Source organism: Sinohyriopsis cumingii, chromosome 1, assembly GCF_028554795.1.
Source record: "Sinohyriopsis cumingii isolate HCF-2022 chromosome 1, ASM2855479v2, whole genome shotgun sequence".
Lineage (NCBI taxonomy): Eukaryota > Metazoa > Mollusca > Bivalvia > Unionida > Unionidae > Sinohyriopsis > Sinohyriopsis cumingii.
Window position 1 is genome coordinate 170898803 of NC_142961.1, and position 16446 is coordinate 170915248.

A 16446-nucleotide genomic window follows, 5' to 3' on the forward strand; every position below is an offset into this window, starting at 1 on the left:
ATAATGTTTTCAAAATACAAATTAAAAAATACAAGGCCTGAAAGTGATAAATTTTTTTGCAAGTATATGATATTGAAACATTAGTTACAAGTGAAGGATGGCAGCATTGCCTGGTCCATTTCGCTAGGAGCTAACTATAACATCACTGGATTTAGAAGATGAAACCAACTTGAATCCTATTCATGAAATTAGGTCTTGCAACATTGTTTCAATGACAATTATGAACAAACATTGGATTTTTGGGGTTTTTTTTAAAGTTGATTTACATACATATGAGCTATTGCTAATGTGATATATTTGTATTAAGTGTCATAAAAGTTGTGAAATATTTATATGATTTTCATTTATAAATAAAAATAATGAAGTCGGACAACATTTAATGAAAGCAATGAATTCAGCAGGAAAAATGCAATCAGAATATCAAATTTCATAATAATATCTCAACAAGAAAGAAAGTTATAACATTTTATACTCAAAGAACATTTTACTTCGGTTCCATAACTGCCACATAATCTGAATAAATTTATATAGGACACAAATTCTAGAAATTTGTAAATATTTTGGAATTTTAAAGATGTATAACTTTTTTTCTAATAGAAATATTTTAAAAAATTAAACTGTTTTGGAATGCTATTAAACAGATCTATATGAAGAAATCATGTGTTTGCAGTTATTTCTATATCAGAAAAATGACGGGTTGCTACAGAATGGCATGGCACTGTGATTATGAAATTTTAGCCAATGTCATGATTAAGTAGCCACAACTTTGAGAAGTGGTACAATAGCTTAGAGTGTAATGAGATTTTCTATATTGATGATGGGTTTGTTGGGTAGATGTTACCTTTAGCTATTGTGAACTTCACTTGAAACAAATGGATCACTGTAAATGGAAAATATAATTTCCTATTTAGTTAGTGATGATTATTTTATTGTTAGTGATGCGATGTTAATTGGGGTAGGCTTGATATTCTCTTTATACTATTTAATAGAATGGTAAGCTCTTGAGCTATGTATTTGTATTATGCAATTTAGAATTTCTTTTTGTGTAAAGACTTGAGAAAGTAATAATTTCTCATTACTCATGGACATAAATTGTTGGGTCACCTGTAAGACATCAGTATGCTGTTAATTCCACAAAAAAATTTACAGTACCAACTTTCATGAATTTTATCTTTACTATAAACCATAAATTCAAAGACCTGACTAACGATAAAAGTCTTGTGACATTTGGACCCCAATGCCTAACCCACAAATTAAAGTACAGACAGTAATGTAATTTTTAATAAAACTATGAAAAGTTGTCCCTGCAAAAATAATTGAATTCAAAGTAACTTATTCAAGTGGCAGTTGTCATTAGCTTTGAGATTTTTTGAAACCTTTTGAAAGTCATGTATTGGGAAGTAAATCAAACAAAGTTTCAATGCAAGACTGTGTTCAATGGGACCTTTACCATAATCTCATGATATGACTATTTTCTATCATGCATTGTATGTTCTGCCTGGAAGCTTCCACCAGCCCTTGCTTATGGGCAATGTAGCCTTTTTTTTAAATCAGATTATGATGAAACTTCAAGTGTTGGTTTACATCATCAAGATCTTATATAAGTTTGATAGCAAGCAATTTTTTTATAGATATGCTTGAGATGGCTGGTCTTAGATTTATTCTATAGACATGCCATTACTTTTATTTTTGAATAGATTTAGGTGAATCTGGCTCTGTAGTTTAATCTCATCAAAATTGCAGACAAGTTCAGTAGCTAAATCCATCTATGAAGTGATCTGGGCTCAGAAGAGCTGTCCTTATAGGTGAACCAGATGTTTTATTTATGATTAAATTTTGATGAAAACTCTGATAACAGGCAGAACCATCACATAATTGTGAGGTAATCATCAAAAGATGTTCGATCACCAGTGAAGACTACCCATGTTAATGAGGTGGTCTAGGCCCAGATTATGTGGCCTAGAGCATAAGATAAAGGCATCCACTTAAAACTTGCTTTCAGTGTTTAAAAAGGGAGATCTTGGAAAAGATTGAAAGCTACAGAATCCATGCATATTAAAGAGATGATTTGGGTGTGATTGGCAAACTCTGTGCAGCCACAAGAGACTATTATTTTTATATGAATTTCATGAAACTTATATGTTGCAGATGTAAATAAAACAAGACAAGTTTGATAACTAGCAAAATACATGCTTGTTAATGATCTGGGCTGTAATTGGACTTTTGAGAGTCTTTAAGCGTGAACAGGTTTTGCAGGAGCTTGGTATGTATAATTTTGTAACTATAAGATCTTCAGAAAAGTTAAAAAAGCATATTTACCATTGCATCAACTTTCGCTCCACCTCGCAGTTTGAATTTTGTTTTCACGATGATTATCTGCCATTCTGTACAACCTTAGATCTTAAAATAGACACTTTTTTTCTCTCAGAAAGCACTTGTTTGATTTTGACGAGCTGTGATAGTAAAACTTGTTTCAGTTGAAATTGTCACCATAATCTACCAGATGACCATTCTCAGGCCCACTTGTTATGTATCTTATTATTTGTCTTTCTTGCTAACTAGCTTTAGTTTTACTCTTTTGAATGATTATCTATAGTTGTTACAATATCAACCTTAATGTTTGAAATTTAAATTTCCCTGCTGCAGGTAAGGACTGGGGAGGTAACAGCAGTGCCAGTGGTCCTGGATCTCGTAGTGCACCTCTCCTGCAGGAACCAAGATACGGTACAGGACCCAAACCATACGGTGGTAGTTATTTAAGTTTTGCCTCAAATACATCAGCATATAGCAAGAGACAGGTGTCAATATACTTCTGTTGCAGTGAGCAGCAGTTTTAAAATTTGTTTCTTGAGTTTTGAAATCAGTTTACATTGATCTGCTTTCTGTTCACAGGTGAGACATCTGTTCCATGCAATCTTTTTTTTTGTTGATGTAAATGGGCCCTCTCTTATTTTTGCTATTTGTAAAAATTAGATCTAATCATTTGTCCATCATGCTTATTTTCATACACTAGTTTCATTATTTAGTGGATTTATAGCCCCTGATTGTCAGACCCACCCACTTTTTGTTTCCACACAGTAACATTTGATTATTATTCAATTACATCCAAATTCGGCTTACAGCTTTATAATGTTGAGGCCTTAACTGAGTATGATTGTAGGCTTCTTATGTCTTTTTTTAGGTTAGTTATAGCCCCTAGCATACTTACCATATCATCCTCAGAATTTTGGGGTTTTCTTTTTTTTCACCGTTAATCCCTTGGTTGATTTTGAATTTCAGCTATATCTGGTATGTCGTTTAGTACAGATGAGACCATAGTTGAAATCCATTGTCATTGTTGTGAATAATTGTTTAGCACAGCTATATGCCCTGATTGCCACTTTTAATATCAGTAATTATATCAACAATAAGTAACCTGTTGTTGTTGTGTAGCCGACTCATTTTCTACATGGAAAATACCTTGAATATATTAATGAGCATTCATCCTGCCATAAGGTGACTGGAAAGTTCAAACATTCTAGAACACACCAGACCAGCCCTTAGCTACTTTGCCCACATGCACTGTCCATTCTTTTTCCAGTAACAGACATTACTGCTTCTGTATGTCTGTTGAAGAGAAATTGCCTTTACTTTGCGTGTTAATATATGAATGGAGCTTTTCCTTTATGTGCATTGTTTGCATTGTGTGGAATTACCTAAGATTACATGTTTTTTCTGTTTGAATTTAGATCTCAAGAATTATTAGCAGTTTTTCTGGGTATATATTGTATAAACTTGCATTTAGGTTTTTACCACACATATGTCCACATGGCTATTATTGTTTTACTGTTATTTTCTAGGCAGGTAAGTGTTTAGTTATCCCAATCCTTGCCAAATATGGTTTGTGGACTCGTATTGATTCTGTTTGTTTTATTACAGTAATGAATCATTGTAACTCACATTCCTTTTGATATGACTTGTGCGATGTTTATCTTTGAAAAGCAGGTTACATGCCAGTTTTTCCTCTTATGTTTTGTGGGTTTTTTCTTCAAATTCCAGTTCATTCTCAGAAATTAGTAGAGGATATTATTCCTTATTATTAGCAATTTTACACAGCTGGGATTTTGCTTATTTAGTCGTAACCATTTCTTGAATAAGCATGATTAATGTTGTATTTGAATTATCTTTAGTATTTTTTGGTTGTTTTCTTTCTTTAATCTTAAGTACCTGGTATAGCATTGCTTACCTTTTTTGCATTAAACCATCATTAATTGTTTTAATTCTTTGAGACAGCACCTAGAAAGTTGTATTTCTTGCCATAAAAAAAAATTAGACTTAGTCCATGCAAGTACATTTTTATGCAATACTTAACAATAGGTTTTTTTAATAGATCTTTTCCGCATTCTTTTGCAGTAATGGCTAAGCAGGGTGTGGGTAGGTGGATCCACAGGAAAGCTCCCTGGGACACCCGACCTCACTTGCTTATCTTATACAGACTGTAAGACAAGTGATGGTTGTATCTCTCTTGCAGTCTTTATTTGGACAAGGCCTGTGTCCTCACCAAACACATTCCTACTTACAATATCTTCCTCAGAATTTTGGGGTTTTCTTTCTACATGTCCATTAAGTCATGGAGAAGGATTACAAAATTCTCTTTGGAGACTCAAAGTCGTAGTGGGCCCCTCCCAAGGAGGTAATAAACGGGTAGAGAGTAATTTGTGCCCTCCCATTAGGGAGAAGCAGCACTTTCACCATTCTGCGAGGGCAGAGATAAAGTCCTGATCACCCAACTGGTCAATTGCATCTGTTGGCAATGTTCTTTAAAGTCAGGCAGCCCCAGTCAAAGGAACAGCTCCAGTTGAGAGCTTTGAGGCCCTTCCCCTTTACGAATTACAGCCCCTCCAGCAGTGTTCCTCCTGTTGGTTGTCATAGGTGCCAGGCTAAACCTCTTTTAAGCAGCTTGGTCTGCCCTAGCAGTTGAAGGCTGGCCACTTTCCATTATGAAAGGTGGATACCTGCTTCCTTTTTGGAATCTTCCTCTAGTAAGGTCCCCCACATTCGTTTTCCAGTTGAAACTGGTGGGGTTAAAGGAAGACATATATGCCATTCTCCCAAAAGAGTCCAGCTATGCACTTTTCCATTCAGCCTAGCCTCCTCACCCAGTACATGTACCTGGGGCATGGGAGTAGTTGCAGACCACTAAAGATCACTGGGTATCCAAATCCTCCAGTATTTCAACCAACCTAGAGAAATTGCAGATTACATTGGCCTCTCTCATCAACAGCCCCCTCACCCCCCATCGAGCAGTGGCTACCCACTTTTTACGGTCAGAAATCACTTGGCACTGATAAGTTAGTGATCAGAAGTACCCCTTGTGAAAGGCCACCCATCTAACATGACCAGCGGACAACATATTAGTGCAAAAATGTAAAATTTACCCTTTCACAAGCAACCATATTTTATTATTAATATGTGACCAGAACCAATATTTAGTAAGGTAAATAATCTGATTGTCTTTCCCGATGTCTGTTTCTGGATGTTAGGGTTTTCGATACTCAAAGAAGTGCTGGCTATAGTACAGTAAGGTTAGACGTCTAGAGGAAACAGGGTCGGCAGTTATTTGGCTTCATGCAGTGGGGGGGGGGTATAATTATGACCAGACGTAATTGTCAAGATCATAACATTGGCAGCATAGGCTAAATATAGCTTTTGTGGATTAACACGCACAGAGAAATTAACCTTGAACAAAACAGGGTACCAGACAAAGACCATAAAATCATGTGACAGTACATGTATCATATCCTTAATATACAAGGAATTTTGTTTACTCTACAAACGTTTTGTCTGCATAATTAAATTGCAGTACTGTACAGTTAGCAACATAGGAATAAATTCTTACAAAACATTAACATGTCATCACAGAAACAGAGAATTAATACTCCAGAAGGAAAATAAAAGTTATTTGACTTGATGACAATGGGGAAAGCTCATTTGATGATAAATTGTATGATAGGGAAGACTCAAATAAGCAACATTTTAGCAGATAAGGAGAATATTCTGTAGTGGTGGGAAAATTAAGTGCATGGAAAGAGAATTATTTTAAATACGAAACAATGTCTGTACCAAGATTTAAAAAACATTTTTGAGTCATTTTGCAATGCGCATGCCAGCAATACCCAACTCACATGTCAGGCATAAGATTAAAACCTATTAAATCATGTTACCTTGAAATAAGTCTATTTTAAAGACAAGAAGAACATTTTAATAATTAATGCTACTTTTAAATGAAGATAGTAACTGCATTAAGTTATATGTAGATTTCTTACTACATACACAGACATACAGATACACATCTCATAAGTATAGTGCCTCTCTGGAATTCACTTGTCTTTATCGGCCACTTTCCCGGTGCATAAGGGGACCACTGTACTCCATCTCAAGAATTTGGTTTACATGGGGATACATTTTGTCACAAACAGAGGATTAAACTTTGTCCATCAGGACAGAGTAGACCAGATTCTGTCCCTGTTGGAGGTGCTGGGAGTCAAGACCACATTTTCAGCTGGGGACCTTGAACTCCAGGCAAACCAGGTTCCCCTTGGCAGACTGCACTTGCATACTCTCCAATTTCTCCTTTTGGTGAACAGGAAAATGCACAGGGATTCTCTGAATAATCTTATTTTAATGGGTCTGAATTTCCACCTTGGTCTGATTTGATGGGCAAATTGAGACTGGTTTTTGTCCGAGTCCCTATGCACAGTTGAGGGTGAGGCACTTGTCTGGAGCCAAAAGAACCGATTCTTCAGGGTTTGTGCTTCCAGTAAGAATCTATCCTCTACATCAAGAATTTAGAAATGAGGGCAGTGTTCTGAGTATTTTCATGATTGTGTTGACAAAATAAGATGTCACTGTATGATGGTCACGGACAACGACATGTATATGGTAGCTTGTACCTCAGGAGACAAAGAAGCATGGGCAACATTTCTCTGCATGGAGGTTTGGAATCTCCTTAGCTTGGCAGCCTCAGAAGGATTTCACTCAGAGTGCACCATGTTAATGGCAAGATTTTGGCATACAGTACATATGGGTGGGGTAGCTACGGGTTGGACTAGGGGCACTCTACAATTCTCATACATTCCAATCATCCTATGGGAGGATGAATTCTCATCATATGGTTCATTTTCCATCATGAAAGAGCTACATAATAGTAACAGGTAACTAATACATCACTAAAATTTGTTTAAACTCTCCCACACTACATTTTTGTTTACACTTGATAACTCTTATAACTATTGTTTGATTTCAACCAAATTTGATATGCATATTGATTTTCATGAGATCTGGCAGAGTGTGTCAGTGCTCTGCATTGCTTAGCAGAGTTGTAGCCTTTAGTCTGTGATTGACAGACCCATCCACTTACATTTCTGTACAATAACTCCATTATTTTTTAATTTTAAAGCAAGTTTATTGACAGTTTCATATTGAGGGTGACTAGGCTTAGAATGATCGATAGCCATTTCATTATTTGGAAGAGTTATGGCACACTCGCTTTCTTTACAGTACAACATCTTTCTTTATGAGGGGATTTCAGCCAAATTTGGTTGGCAGTTTAATATAGATAGTACCTTGGCAGAGGTTGAAAATAAGCATTCTGCATCATTGTTTATCATCATTGGTCTTGTTGACTTTCATTTGTGCACATTAACTCAATTTTATTTGGATTTCAACCAAATTTGTATACAGTTTGATATTGATGAGACTTAGACTGAGTTCACTTGTCAGCATTCTACATCATTTGGCAGAGTTAAGGCCCCTGATTGTCAGACCAAGCTACTTTCATTTCATATATGGACTTTCTTGCATTTTTAATCAGTTTATTAGGAAGCTTAATAGTAATTAGGCTTCAACTGTATTTGCTTGTTAGTGTTGCTTTGGTACAAATAAAGCATGCAACATCGTCAATAGCTCTCTTGGTCTTCAGCTTTGTCTTGATGACACCTTTTAATTTGATTTTTCAGCATTTGAACTGCTGCATCATCTAAAGTACATGTCATTTTGGTCACTTAGGTGCATTTACTCAAATATTGTTATTCTAGAATTGAATACTAATATAGTTAAACCAAAATCTGTTCAGTCCAGATTGCAGAATACTTTTCACCTTAAATGTCATCAAAAAACTTACATACCAAAATTATGGGTCACTATGGGCTTTCTCAGTGTTGGTCAGGTACTTAACTGGGTCAAGAAAAGAGAATATTGGGACGAATTGTAACAGTGTATTACACATTTTATTTCGACATACATAGCTTTGATTGCTACATCACATCATGTCAGTTAGCAATTAGTACTGGATCACAATAAAAATGTTCAAGTTCTTTAACTTGATTTTGCAGTGTGTATTTATTGGGGTGTTTTTAAAAAAATGGCCTTCCAAAATAATCTGGATGCATAAGGAACCCATTAAAGTGAAAAATTGGTGTGTCATGGCTATACTTCAGTCTAGGTAATTTTACATTCATGAACAGTAAATATTTATAACATACCATACGTTTATCTAAATGTGGGACTATGGGTTGCTAGCAAGATAACATGCCTTTCCAAGGATGATTCCAAAGAGTGTGTACCTTTAGTCATACTGTATATGGCACTGCTATTTATGGTCTGAAATAGGCATGTTTGGTCTGTTTATTTACATCATTTTATCTTGGTTGACCTAGATAATTTTTACCTATTTGGGCCTGTATCACTTTTCAATGATGGATCACCATTAACAATGTTAAAATGTTATGATCAGATATTTGAAAGACACATTGCCTCTACACAGTTAATGTATTCAACTGCAGGCCTCCCAACCATCCCTATAATTTTTATAAATTCCAGTAAAATCCCGATATTTTTAAAAATACATTTTTTGATAATATTTTGCAAAAATCACCAAAATATTATATACATTTTTTAAGAAACACATGTACCTTTTTCTTACAAATCATAATTTTTCTTCAGAAAAACATGAAATGACATGTAACGGTTCATCATGATTTACTTAGTCTGATAAAGAAGAGAAGTAGTCATGGATTATATGTTTTAATTATTATTTTATTGCACTGTGTAGTTCATATTGGCTGATTTGTTATCTACAGGTAATTTAAAATTCTTTATATTCCTATGATTTCCCTGCACAGTTCTTGCATTTTCTTCTGTATATTTTTTGGTCCAAGTGTCCTTTAAAATCCGTATAGCTTTGAAAGTTATGGATGGGAAGCCCACAACTGATGTACTAAGATTTATCTCTCACCTGAGTATAGGTGGCAGGACCATACTGTTTCTGTGAAACCATTATTTGTGTGTGTGTGTGTGTGTTATAACCGTATTGTGTTGGTTATCCATAGGTCTTTATCTGCAGAATCATCCATCTTGAATAGGTTGGTGCTTTGAATGAAGCTGGAAATGGAATTTTATGGCAAAAAATCCTAGCTGATGTTCCTCCATCAGTTTCGTCCTTGTTTAAAATCTTGAACTCCATCATTTCATCTTCAACCATTGTCAGCATTTTCACCATATTAGGAGGGGCGTGATGTTCATCCACTAATATTTGCTTGACCAGTCCATAACTTTGTAAATGTTGAAGAGAATTTCATGAACTTTGGCTTAAGTATATGACATGACTTGATGGTTTCCTGTGTAACATGGCTAGTTCCCCTGCTTCAAGGGCAAGATTAATTACAACATGGAGAAAATGTTCTTTGAGTTGTGTCTTTGCCCAGGGTGTAACTTTTAAACCATTTGAGGTCTTTTTAACGAGTCAATTATAGATGAATAATTGGTATGTGATATACCCTGGACACACAACCTGCCTCAAGCTCAGGATAATAGTGAAGGACAGTATAATTTTGTGACTTATATCCTCACACAGAGTATAGTTTTTGGACCACTGAATATATTTTAATGAAACTTTAGGAAATTATATACCATTTATGAATAGTGCAATATATTTTAACCATGCCCTCTTCCTCAATGGGAAGGTCAGGGCAAGGTAAAATGTAACTGACATGTATCCTTGTTTGGAGCATACCATGTGAACCACTGAAATTATTTTTATGAAACTTTAAATTGTTGTATATCATTACTAGACAGTTTTTCAAGTACCCTAGCCAAACCCCTTGCTTCAAGGTCAAGGTCTTAACTACATCAATCAGTGACCTTCATACGAGGTCACTGACACATTTTACTCCTATTGATACTTTGCTTAAACTTGACCCAGGTCCACACCTTATTATATAATGGTCAAGGCCATAGTTCATGTATCAGATTCATTATTTGGGAAAAAGTCATGAGATGGGCACATATGCCATTTGTGATACTCTTGTTAATCGGATGCCATCAAGAAGGCTGCTGTTTGCAGTACACCTTTGCAGTCTACTTTTCATGGTTGTGGAGTTTTAATTTCTAGCCTGACTGCAGGTGGTTTCATTCATTTTGAGCCATATGTATTTAAATACTTAATAATGAGGATAACATCATCTTGACACAAAAATTTGTTCCCATCAAAATTCTTTCTCACATGGCCATTAGGTCTATGTTGCTTGTGATATGGTCCTTTATCATCATATTTCGTCTGTTCATAATTGTCATTTACAGCTTCTCAAACACTGCTTGACCATATCGCATATGTTACAAGGAGTATTCTAGGTGTAAGATCTTTCAGATTTGTTGAAATGATGCCAATCTGCCATCAAATGTGGTCACTGTTATTAAAAGTGGGAAAACCTTTCAGTGACTTTTTTCCAACAGCAGTGAACAGAATTTGACCTGATTTGAGAGAAATCATTGTGGCATGAACAGTTTTCAATTTTATTAAGACAATGCCAATCCACCATCTAAATTGTCTGCTGTTACTATAAATAGAAAGGCTGTGTTGTTGTTGTTATGAGGCTAACACCATTTTTCAGCAAATGATATGCTATACATGGTACCCAGTTAAACTGATGGAGTAAGAACCCAGGAAAACCCTGGCAAGAACTACTGACCCATGGGAAGCTACTGGCAAGCTTTCTCACATACCAACACAAACCTAGCCCAAGACTGGAACCTATGTAGACAGGGATGAGATGGCAGTGATCGGAAAAGGGTTACACTTTTGACCCCTTGACCACCTGGGGCCCCAGAAGAGCTTTGATTACCTTAGTGAAATCAGAAAATTCAACCCAAATTTGACAAAAAATCTTATCTGCCAGAAATTCTTTCAGATTTGCATACATGATTCTGATTTGCCATCAGATATGGCTGCCATTACTGACAATATAAAAACCTTTCAGTTACTTCTTTGGGAAAGCTTTTGAAAGAATTGTGGCTTCTTTACCAAAAAAATAAACTCTCATCTTTGTGTCAAAACGCTTTTCAACGCAGAATTTGACCAAGTTTAACTAGATGATGGTGGTGCTACTTGGACATTAATATGGCCACCCCATCATTCAAATCTTTTTATCGCTACTTCTAAATAGATGGTCATATGAACATGGGGTTTTCATAAAAAGATTTATTTTTATGTCTAATGGGTCCAAAATAAAGATGGTGCTGATCTGATGTCCAATATGGCTGCCACAGTGGCCATCTTGAAAAAAAATTCCACTACTCCAGAAGAAAGGAAGGTTGTACTGACATGGGGGTTTTAACCAATAGACCTGTAGTATCTATTTGGTCTTGAAATAAAATGGCACGAGTCTTAAGTCCGATATGGCTGCCACAGTGGCTGTCTTGAAAATCTTGTTAATGCTACTCCACCGGAATGGATGGTCCTATCAACAGGGAATTGTCTCTTAAAGACTTTTGATGATGTCTGCTTGGTTCAAAATGAAAAGTGGTGCTGATATGATAGCCAATATGGGGATTTTCACTTTATGCTTCTGGTTAATCCCGGATGATAATGGTACCATTTTGATGGCCAGTATGCCACCCTCTGATTTTCTGCGTTTTCTTTATAGAATCCCGTGGAATGGGAGGACTAATGGGTGGCATGGGAGGAGGATACAGTGGTGGCTATGACCAAGAAGGCTATGATGGCTACAACCCTGGTGGTCATGGAGGCCAATTCGGAGGAATGCAGCAAGACAGATATACACCTCGACCTGTGAGTGTACAGTCCCACAGTTTTTATTAAACTTTTACTTGAATTTAGTTTTTATATTGTCTATGTAAGATCAAATTTTGTGTTGCATCATTAGTGCTTTGTGCTGTCAATTAATCACCAGTCATTGTTTTTACAGAATTTACAACTTCCATTTACAGGTGATTCATTTGATAAAATCAGTCATTTGTTATGATTACCATGTTTGCTGGCCTATAAGTCAGTGCAGAGCAGAAGTTGAATTTGCACATTTTTTAAATTTTCCATACTTCATCCATATATAAGTCAATGTTGAGTATAAAACAAGGCGAGATCAATACCTCTGCTTCATCTTTTTCACTTCATTCCATACAGTATCACTGAATTTATCCTATTTGTAACTGAGTAGATTTTCAGGTCATGTTCATTCAATGTGGCTAAAAGTACCAATTTGTTTCACATGAAGTATTTTACATTTAATGATGCTGACTTAAATATTTTCTGAGTTACAGCTAAAATAAAATTTGTGTTACATGTGGAATGACACTATAGTAACTTCCGGTCTCATGAATAATAATAATATCACTCTGCTATTTCAAATTACCGGCAGTAGAAAATTGCATCACTGATACTAAAATGCATTTTCCACACTTTTGTTTTGAAAAGAGGGAGGCATATCTTTCCACTGCATTTTTCTTCTTGGACCTCATCATCAAGTTTAAATAAGCCTCGATATGAATCATTTTGGCCCTTTTCATGCTATTTTTTTAACATACTGCCCCTGTTTAGCTGAAGCTTTTGTAAAAGAGGGAAAACTAATAAATAATAAAGGGAAACTTAAAATACATACCATACTCCTTCAGTTTCAAAATTTAAATATTCACAATATTTATATCCAAATAGACTTCATTAATGTTAAATCCCAAGAATTAACATTAGCATTCTGTGTAATTTTCTTGCAAATACAACAACCATTCTATTCTCAGCAAATAAGATTAACCATTATGAGAAGTGTACATACATTTCCTATAGTTTGGCGGCATTTGGGTTTGATCTTTGCTCGAGCTAGTTGTTACTTTAAATTCCTGACAGTTTTCTTGGCGAGGACAGAAGGTGTCACTGGCTTAGAGCACCTTGCATATCCTTTCAGTATATGGTACTGGTACCATATTCACAATACCCTATGGGTGGCCTCATTTCACTCTTGGTAACCACACTAATTTCATCTGGTATGCCAAATCTTGCTGTCAGACAGGTGTGGGCTTGAATAACCTGAATACAATTGTATATTTAATTAGCATGTAAATAATGCTGCAAAGCCATGTGTTTATTGGGATAAGAGATACTGCAACTAAAAGGTGGAAACTGTTTATACAGTGATATCATTTGATAATGGAATATGGTACAGTAAAACCTGTTATGAGAGACCTCCCCTTCTGCCAACAAAAAACAGTGTCTCAAGACAGTTGGTCTCTCATAGCAGGTTTGTACATAAAGACCCATTTCCACAGTCCAGTTTCTGAACAATTTAAATAAAATTAGCCGCAATCACTGTACATATATTCTATCCTTTATTAATAGTTCTTACTAAAATATTGTATGTATTCATTTGAAAACAAAATTATATAGCAGTAAAGATATATTTCAGTCATTAAACATGAAATCACATTAACATTTGACGATAACATATACATGTATTAGTATATGAAATAGTTTCTGATTTACTTCTTTCCCTTTATAACACCAAAAATTTGTTTTACAGATGTTTAAACCGATATTTTGCGAGTGGCCCACTCTTTTTCGCTTCTTTGAGTTACAGTAATTATATTCTCCAGCATTAAAATTTGTCTCTTTTTAGTTGGAGGTACTTTAATTGTTATTAAGGTACTAGGTGTTAGTGCTCAGTTGTAATTGTAATATTGACTGTAAAGACAGTTTTGACTAGACTTTGGGAAAATATGAAAAATATATACATGTGCATTGCACATTTAACAATTAATGAAATAAAAAGAAACAGTTGTCTTGTCCAGAAACAATCATTTACTCGAAGACAAAAATCAACGGCTTAATTCAAAGAAGACATACGGGGATTAACTCAACAAAGTGTGTAACCAACTTGAATAGACAATAGCTTTGTTATTGGGATGTAATCACTGTAACTTCTGGGGAAAAAAACAACAAACATCACAAGCAATTAGCACTATCATTCGAATCCCACAAATGATTCGTACTTGCTTGGCTTAATAGACAAAGACCATATTCACCCCCAAGCAATACGGATTAACTCTTAAGACAAAACAATATATGCGACCGCTACCAAAATTTCGGCCGCTGCAATGGCAATTCTCAACATGTACATTAGCCTGGTTTACGGAATGTACTATCTCTCACTATCCAGACTGGTAGCTAGGCTCCCATTTTTTTTCTGTGTGTTCTTTTTGTGTTTATTTTAATCAGAAGTCTTTGCTATTCAAGCGGTTGTTGTTACAAATGATGGCATACAGGTCAGTGATGTCTGTCTCTGTTTTCTCGCAATATGGTCGTTACATGTACTTTAGTCTGCTGGTTTATAATTTCAAAATATGAAACACATATAAGTATACCTACAAAATGTCAGATATCAGTAACCAGTTTTTTTATTGTTTTTTTTTTTTTTTTTATAGAATGGTATAAGCGGTCATTGTTACAGGGATTAAATAACGGTCGGTGGAGTTTATCCCTGTTTTTGTGATGTGGTCATTCATAGCAGTGTTGGAATGCATTTTTTGCCAAGACATTGTGTTTGCTGGTCATGTTCAGCAAATAGTCGTTCACTACAGAGCATTAATATAATAAAATAATTGATCCATGCATTGCGATTGTTGTCAGGAATTACAGGTGGTCGCTCATAATAGGTTTTACTGTAAAACTCTTTTACATGAGGAAGATCAGAATCGTCAGGTAACTAAAAAGTACAGATGACAATTGTCCTGAAACCTCTCTCACAAGGCACAAGAAAAATATGTGATGAAATACTGTCTTTGTCATGGTTATGCATTTTCTAACTTGCTTATTCCAATGCACATATATGTGATCAAATTTAAACAGCATATATTACTAGAGCATGGGACTTTAGTGCAATTACATCTGTATGTAAATTTAATACTGACAATCATGTAAATATTTTTAAATCCTTCACAATTTCTAGTCCTATATTTTTTCGTACACTACCACTTCCCCACTATTACATACTTAAAATGACATGATACAGCAATTTGAATGGCATAATCCATGTCTTAGTCTGACATATGATACAGCAATTTGAATGGCATAATCCATGTCTTAGTCTGACATATGATACAGCAATTTGAATGGCATAATCCATGTCTTAGTCAGTTTAGAGTATAAGATGTAGCCAAATTTTCTAGTCAAAATGTATTGGCCTATATGCTGACAAATGCACTAATTGCTTTTTGTTTGGGTGTGTGTGGCTGTACATCTTTTGCAACCAGTAGCACATTATTTATTTAGATATTACTCAATAAATGTTTTACACAAAGCATTTAGTCTTATAGATATTTGCTACATATATTTTCAGCCCATGGGCCGGGATGCTGGTTTCAACCGAGGTGGTGGCTACAATGAAATGGGCCCAATGTGTGGAATGCAGTCCCCATCCCATGGGGCCCCACCCCAGCAGGGGTGTGTTCTCATGGTGTATGGTCTCAACATGGAGAAAGTGAACTGTGACAAACTCTTCAACCTCTTCTGTCTGTATGGAAACGTGATCAGGGTATGTCCAGGAAATTGGCTTTGTCACTATTTTGCATATACACTACTACCAGTTTATATTGACATCCTCAGGCCTGAGGTAATATTGTCAACATAAGCAGTTATCGAGATAAGTGCTGTTAGGGGAGGTGGCTGTAAAAAATCAAAATTTAGTATTAAGTGAAATTCATCTCTTAGGGGTAACTTGTTATCAGTGTGTAGGATTTACACTTTGGGGAAATAAACAATGGAAATTTTGACTAAATGAAGACAACAGACAAAAACATCTTGAAATGTACCTGCATATTGACAACTTAAATTTGTGTTACCTTTCTGTTATACAATCCATAATGCATGAAGTATACAATATATGCACATGAAAAATCCACAAATGTGGGTATAGGTCACTTGCTAGAAAATTCCCATATCAGTCACATCCTGTTAAAAAATAAATACAGTGTATAAACACATCTTTAAAAAATATGCTAGTCTCGTTTTATGTACAGTATAATCCATTGGCAACCAGCATGTATTACTAAACAGTTATGGTTTGCATTGACCCCAGCAGCATGTGGCAATTTAGTTGTTACAGCATTTGCATTCTACTTAAATTG

At 35.4% G+C, this 16446-nt stretch overlaps 1 protein-coding gene across 3 annotated transcripts in view; it reads left to right on the plus strand.

Annotated features, from left to right (window-relative positions):
* LOC149808379 (heterogeneous nuclear ribonucleoprotein L-like) overlaps nucleotides 1-16446 on the plus strand; it is an 82170-nt gene that overhangs the window by 50603 nt on the left and 15121 nt on the right. For 2 of the 3 annotated variants that reach the window (XM_089976409.1, XM_089976425.1), the window contains 3 exons: nucleotides 2647-2748; nucleotides 11961-12106; nucleotides 15660-15854. In XM_089976409.1, coding sequence (XP_089832535.1) covers nucleotides 2647-2748; nucleotides 11961-12106; nucleotides 15660-15854 — 443 coding nt within the window. The remainder of the gene's footprint in view (nucleotides 1-2646; nucleotides 2749-11960; nucleotides 12107-15659; nucleotides 15855-16446) is intronic. The other variant, XM_089976417.1, reaches the window with a different exon arrangement.